General features: G+C 51.8%; 1 protein-coding gene across 1 annotated transcript; it reads right to left on the bottom strand.

Annotated features, from left to right (window-relative positions):
• Positions 1–3,823: 3,823 nt before the first annotated feature.
• POU3F4 (POU class 3 homeobox 4) lies at positions 3,824–7,028 on the bottom strand. The gene has a single exon (XM_054839380.1). The coding sequence runs from the start codon at positions 6,986–6,988 to the stop codon at positions 5,882–5,884; it is 1,107 nt and encodes a 368-aa protein (XP_054695355.1). The 5' UTR covers positions 6,989–7,028; the 3' UTR covers positions 3,824–5,881.

The following is a 7,028-nucleotide window of genomic DNA, read 5'->3' as shown; positions in this document are numbered from 1 at the left end:
CTTCACAAGAGTGTGTAAACTACGGCACCGTTCACGTCACCGCCATGTAAAATGGTAGTTTTAAGTCCTCTTGCTTACCCTGCTTTCCTGAATCTTAAAAACTCAACCAAAAATCTATTTGGGGCGAGATTTCACGTACCGGTCCTCAGCGTGTAGAAGTCTGGCTTTCTTTTCATTACATTAAAACAAAAGTTATTTAGTTTGGCCCTTTCCATATCTCACGGTGTTAACAAAAATAGATGCTTATTGCTTTAATAAAGGTTTTGATTTGGAAATTATTTACCATTTAGACTTCATACGCTCTAATTGCTTTTGATTCTTCAGAATATAGATAATGGAAAGCAGCTGAAAGACTGGGGTTTAAAAATGGGCTCTTGCACATTTGAAGTAAATTTTATCCTGCAATCAGTCATAAAGATCTTAACTGCAGCTATCACATATCCTAAATATGTAATTGCTGTGGAGCCTTTCCAGTCTATTGGTTACAGGACGCTAGAAAAAGGGGAAAGCGAGTACAAATGGAGGCCCTGATCTCTGTGAGTATTTTTGGGGATGCTCAGCGGGACTGGTCACCTGCCTAAAATCTTACATACACATTTCTTCTAGGATGGAGCCTCGAGTGAGATTGTGCAGGGACATAAATGAAAAAATGTCTCGTGCATGGAGGAGCTCGCTGAATTAAATAGAAGCTGCCTTGGTGAGTAAAATGTTGAATTGTGTCTGGGGTTTGGGATCGGACCCTTGGCTGAAGGGCAGCCCCCCAGCCCTGCGTGCTCCCCAGCTTCTGGGGGAAAGGTTTATGTTTTAAATGTGTCTCCATCTACACGTGGATCTGCCCTAAAAATCAGGGGCAATTTTGGTATGTTGATGCAGGCCGAATAGGACCAGGTCCTCTAGTCTGCTCTGCCTGAACATATGGAATTTCTACTTAAAAACAAAGGAAAAAAAAAACCCTCAAAATTAAGTATTTTGAGGGATTTTAAAAGCATCTTGGTCAAATGTAGTCTAGGTACGGATTGACTGGTCCATATTCTGAATGATCCATAAAGACCACTATGAAGTGGGATAGCATCTCTGCTTACTTGTAATAATTTTTGCTTTCAAGTGAACCCCCTGCTATGGTCCCAGCTCTCTCTAGAGGGGAGGAGAGCACAGCTTGAGAATATTTGAAATTTAAATCCGAAGGAAGCCTCAGGTTTCATATAACATAAAAAGCAAAGGAGATTCAGCCTCTAAAATTGTTAAAGATGTTTAACACTCTCCATTAAAATCACAAAAGTGGAGTAATTCATTGTTATCAGAGAAACGCTTTCTTTCAACCCTTTCTTCTTTAAAGGGCTGCGTGAGATATTGCAGTACTAAATTAGTATCTTACATTAGTGTGAATGGCCGCTAAGTCCACACCATAAATTCTTCGTACTGGGAGACACGTGTGTGCAGAGGCAAGGCCACTTTGGTCCTCGAAGGAGAGCTGAGGGAGAAGCTGCTGTGAGCCCAGAGGTTTGCAGAGGCTGCTGAGATAGATGCTTGATGGTGGGCAGCTTATATAATGCCTGGATACGCTCGTTCTGGATTTACTTTTATTATAACAAAGACCAAATTTGGAGTCTCTCGTTCTTATGACTATCCCCCGTGCTTCTTTCCACCCCCTCTTGAGTTCTTTTTTTAATAATTTCCTAAATTCAGAAGATAACCTGATCCATGACTGTAAAGCTGAAGTTTCTTTTCCTGCCCTTGGTTCGGTGGGACTTTTGGATGCTGAGCATCCCCAGCCGCCCTGCTCCGCCCGGATGTGCCCAGCACCCCGAGGCCTCGCCGTGCACACGATGTATGATGGGCAGCAAAGACAACAGTGATCCGTACTTAACATTAGGTGGCACAAAAGAGTTTCCTTTTGCTCACAGGAATACTGAAATATATGGGCAATAGCGAGCAGAGATTTTCTTTTCTTTAAATGAAATTCTCCTTCCCTGTTTTTTCCAGCTTTCAAGTAGTCTTTGAAGTACTTCTGTTTATAAACTTATTTGATTTTGACTGTCATTGCATCTCTTTTGTCTCTTAACATAATTTGTTTTTAAAATAACACATTACCCAGCCCTCGCTGTAGCTGTATTTACAGAAGAGCCAAAGGGCTCTAAACCAGGCAGATTTCAGTGAAACGCCTTCTTGTCTTTCCTCCAAACTAATGCTGCCTTTAAGAGCTTTACCTCTCAGGACGCTGGATGTTAAGAGCCAGCATGACCACATAGGGCATATTTTAACGCGAAGCTTTTCCTCCGTGTCCTTAGTTGGGGATGTTTACAACTGCGGCCGTTTACTCCTGGTTTGGTACCCGCGCTACTTTGTGCACATTCGTTTTGTTTATGGAGTAGGCTGAGAAATGTGATTTTGGGAGGTGTATTTCTTTCTTCTTCTGTTGTAATCCTTTCTGAACCAGTTGCAGGTTGTCGTCTCGCTGCGGAGGCAGCAGGCTTTGCTGCCCCAGCGCAGGGGCAGGCGCAGGCCCCTCGCCCCAAGGCTGCGGTGCTGCAGCTTGCAAAGATTTACAGAAAATAAATCAGTTTTATGGTTAAGAAACAAAGCATCGCCCACTGTTTACGTCCCAAATCTCTCTTGTTAACAGGTAGAGGACTGTACGTTTGTTGTGACCAGCGTGGGAAGGTGCCTGTCCACTCGTGCTCCTGCTGGGTTATTAAAGACCAGAGAGCTCACTCCTCGCTCGGGTCACTTCTCAGGACTCCTAAAGGTAATTTTCCCCTCCCCTAAACTGTTTGCAGAAGGGTTGGTTATTGTTTCCTCCAACGTTCGGCTTCAGAAGAGGGGAAAGAAAAAAAATCAAAGGCCGTTTCGCTGGTGCTGCCGTGAAGTTTGCTGCTTTCCTGCCTCCCCCCCCAGCACCCACCCTCCTCCCTTCGCCCGGCCGCCGAGGATGGAGCTTCCCCGTTTCACCCCATTAGATGTGATTAACTGTTATTGTTCCTCCCGAACACGCCACTTCCCGCCCAGGGGGAGCGGGGGGCTGCCCGGGGCGTAGGATGAGGGGGGCTGGGGGGGGGTCGGGGCGCAGGAGCCCCCGGCCCGGCCCCCGCGGCCCCTCCGCTCCCGGTGGCGGCGGCCCGGAGAGGGTGGGGCGGAGGGAAGGACGGAACAAAAGAAACTTCCTTCGTGCCCGATTCCTGCTGCTCGGAGAGGGGGGAAAACCCCGGCCGGGTCCCCATCGGCTGCGGGGAATCCGGGAGGCAGCAGCGGGGAGGGAGGCGGCCGCAGCGCGGGTGCGCAGAGCCGCGGGTGCGCAGAGCCGCGGTGCGCTGGAGGCGAGGCGAGGAGGCAGCGCTGCTGCTGCGGGCCCCCATACACTGACGTACATTATATAATCTATACACATATATACACACACACACACAAATATTTATCTACACGCAGCGGCGCGTCCTGCCCAGCGCTGCCCGCTCCCACGGCCCCGCCACCCCTGAAAAAGCCGCGGAGCCCCTTTTCCACCCCAAAAGTGCATTTTCCGCGGCGCCGCGGCAGGTGTAACCCGGCCCGCACGGCGCTGCCGGCCTCGTCGTGTGTCGTCCCCCCCGTCCCCGAGCCCCCTTCCCGGGGAGGGTCCCGGTCCTTCCCGGGGAGGGGGGGGGATGCGAGGCCAGGGGGGTCCCCGCCGCCCCCTCGCCGAGGAGCCCCTGCTGCCCGCACCCCCGGCTCGGCCAGCGCACAAACAACGCAACGTAATTTTAAATATTTTTCTTTTTGTTGTTGGTTTTTTTTTTTGTAAAAATGTTTATTTAAACCTTTTTTTTTTAATTTTTTCCTTTTACAACAATAAAATATTGCGTCAATATAAACCCCTTGACTAAAACTGGTCGACAACCAAACGTTACAGCGACTCGTGTGTTTCGTTATTTTTTTTTTTCCGACACCCATTTAGGCTTCTTTTTTTTCTTTCTGAAACGTTTTTTTCTTTTTTTTTTAAACATAATGCGGAATTTATTGAAAATAAATAATTGTTGGCAACTGCAATAGGCAATTTTGGATAAAATAGTTGAAAAAAGCAACCTTTAATGAAAATAGCGTTTATTATACATCAGTTACTAAATGAATAAACTAAATGATCTTTCTTTAAATTAATAACTTCCAAAAAACGTTTAATATACAAAACTGTACAGTTATAAAGTTGGCAGAAATAGGCAGGTCCTCAGTGTCGAGTTTAATTTTTTTTGTCTTTTTTTTTTTTTTTTTAGCGCTTACTGAAAAATACTTGAAAAATATAAATGTCGAAAGGAAAAAATCTGAACGCCGGGGAGGGAGAGAGAGGGGGCTGTGCGGGGAACCGCGGAGCGGGGTGCAGCCGCGGAGCGGGACCGCACCGAGCCCGGCCCGGGGGGAGCCCCTGGGTGCGGGGGGAGCCCGGTCCTGGCCGGCCCGGTCCTGCCCGGCGGCCCCGAGCCAGCCCGGCCGCGGGGAGGGTGCGGGTGCAGCGAGTGAACTTGGCCGTGCACACAAATACACACGCACACACGCAGCAATTCCCCTCCGTGAGCTGCTGCGTGGGTGCGTGGGCGTTGCACACCCCCGTCCTTGTGTACAACACATCCACGGACGGGCGGAGGAGAGGGGGCGGTTACAGCTCAGCACTTCCCTGTGCCGAAAAAATGGTTATGGTTTTAGCGTTTTAGTGACTTTTTCTTTGTTTGTTTTGTTTTTCTCCCTGTTCGTTTTGTTGTGTGTGGTGTGTTTTTTGTTTTTGTTTTTTTTTTTATATATATAAAAGCTTTTCCACAAATCCAGCATCTCCCTGTGACGCGGAAATAAGCTCAGCGTGAACCAAATGCGGGCGTTTTCTGTCCCCCTCCCTCCCTCCCCCCCCCCCCCCTTTAATTCATGAGACACCTCATTCCTCTTCACTATCGAAACAAAATACAGAGAAACTGATTTCCGAAGCCAAAGCGCAGAAGTATAAAGGTGTTTTACTACAGACCTCTCAGTCTGGCGCTGATCAAAAAGCCCAACTCATCTTCGGAAAGTAAAAGGACTGGCCAATGCCACGGTTTTGTTTGTGATGCTTAATTTCGGATAAATCTCTTTAGAAATAATTATTTTGATTTTTTTTTTTCCTTGGGAGAAGAGGGGGGAAGGTCAGGATGGTAACCCGACCGTTTTACGGTGTTGGGAAGTTCTTGAAAAGGCAGAGAAAAGCTGCAACAAATAAGCCTGTTCTTCACAACCGTGCGTGCGGCAGTCGGGTGCGCGGGGCTCCGCGGGCGCGGAGGGGAACCCCGTCTCCCCGGGGGAGGGGGGGGGATTTGGGGGGGGAAGGAAGGGCCGCGGCCACCCTGCCCCGTCCCTGCTGGGTGACATTGCCGGTGCGTGGGGAAGGGAGAAACGTTTTGACTGATCAATTCGATACAAATTAGGTCACAAATATTGTGTACAGTTTGTAGTAAAACACCTCAGACATTTAAAAACGCTATATAAGTCTTTAAAAATGCAAAACTAGTCTATTGTAAAACAGATTCACCTGAAATACAGCTGATATAACCAAGGCGCTGGAAGGTTATTCATAGGCACACATCTGTCTTTCCTTTTCTGTCGTTTTTTTCTTTTTTTTTTCCTTTTTCCCGTGGGTTTTCTTTTTTTTTCCTTTTTTTTTCTTTTTTTTTTCCCTTCGTCCTAGTGGAGACCGAAAACAAACCTTGTCTGCGAGTAAACACCGTGTACTGATCAGCGGAAAGGTCGGAGAGAGAGAAAAAAAAAAAAATATTGCCCAGGCGGCGAGTGGGGAGCCCCCGCTCCACGTCTCCCGCCTCTCGGAAACCATAAGTTAAAGCCCCGGCGGAAAATCCGCGCAGCCCGCAGTCCTGCCTGCCCGAACAGCCCCCGGTCAGAGGTCGTGGCAGGCCGTGTCCGTTTTCACGCCGTGGGAGTACACCTCGTGCTGCGGCTGCTCCCCCGGCGGGGTCATTCGCTTCTCCTTCTGCCGCCGGTTGCAGAACCAGACCCGCACCACCTCCTTCTCCAGCTGCAGGCTGTCTGCCAGCGAGGAGATCTCCTGGGCGGCCGGCTTGGGACACTTGAGAAAGTGCGTTTCCAGCACGCCCTTGACACTCACCTCGATGGAGGTCCGCTTCTTCCTCTTCCTCCCCTGCGCCGCGATCTTGTCGATGCTGGTGGGGCTGCCGGTGGAGGAGTCGGCCTCCTCCAGCCACTTGTTCAGCAACGGCTTCAGCTTGCACATGTTCTTGAAGCTGAGCTGCAGGGCCTCGAAGCGGCAGATGGTGGTCTGCGAGAAGACGTTGCCGTAGAGGGTCCCCAGGGCCAAGCCCACGTCGGCCTGGGTGAAGCCCAGCTTGATGCGCCGCTGCTTGAACTGCTTGGCGAACTGCTCCAGCTCATCCGAGGTCGGCGTCTCCTCGTCCGAGTGGTCCTGGCAGTGATGCCCGCCCAGCTCGCCGTGCTCCCCGCCGCCCTCGCCCCGCAGCCCCGGGTGCAAGCCCTGCGCGGCGGCGGCGGCGGCGGGCGGCGGGGTCAGCCCGCCGTGCTCCAGCATGCCGCCCACCGCGAAACCGGCCTGCGAGTAGACGTTGAGGGGCTGCCCGGCGGCGGCGGCGGGGGGGGCCAGCGAGGCGCTGTGGGCCGGGCTGGCCCCCCAGGCGCTGGGGTGGTTGGCGTGGGGCGAGTGGTGGGAGACGTGGGGCGAGCGGTGGTGGATGATGGCGCCCAGCTGCAGGTCCTCGCGGCCCGGCTTGACGTCGGGCTGCTCCAGCGGGCCACCGGCCAGCGCCGAGGGCCAGGGCCCGCCGTCGCTCAGGCTGGTCACCCAGTGGTGCCCCAGCGGGTGCCCATTGCCGGGGACGCCCTGCAGGTACTCGCTCTGCAGCAGCTTCTGCGGGTTGCGGAAGGGGCTCCCCTGCTGCATGCCCGCGCCGTCCGCATGGGCGAGCGAGCCGGAGCCGAGGAGGCTGTAGGGGTTGGAGGCGGCTGTGGCCATGGCCGCCGCGCAGCCCCCACGAGTTATACTGTGGCGGCGC

This window comes from Grus americana, chromosome 12 (genome assembly GCF_028858705.1).
Source record: "Grus americana isolate bGruAme1 chromosome 12, bGruAme1.mat, whole genome shotgun sequence".
NCBI classification, from domain to species: domain Eukaryota; kingdom Metazoa; phylum Chordata; class Aves; order Gruiformes; family Gruidae; genus Grus; species Grus americana.
Note: the sequence above shows the minus strand (reverse complement) of the source record. Positions and strands in the feature narration are given on the sequence as shown.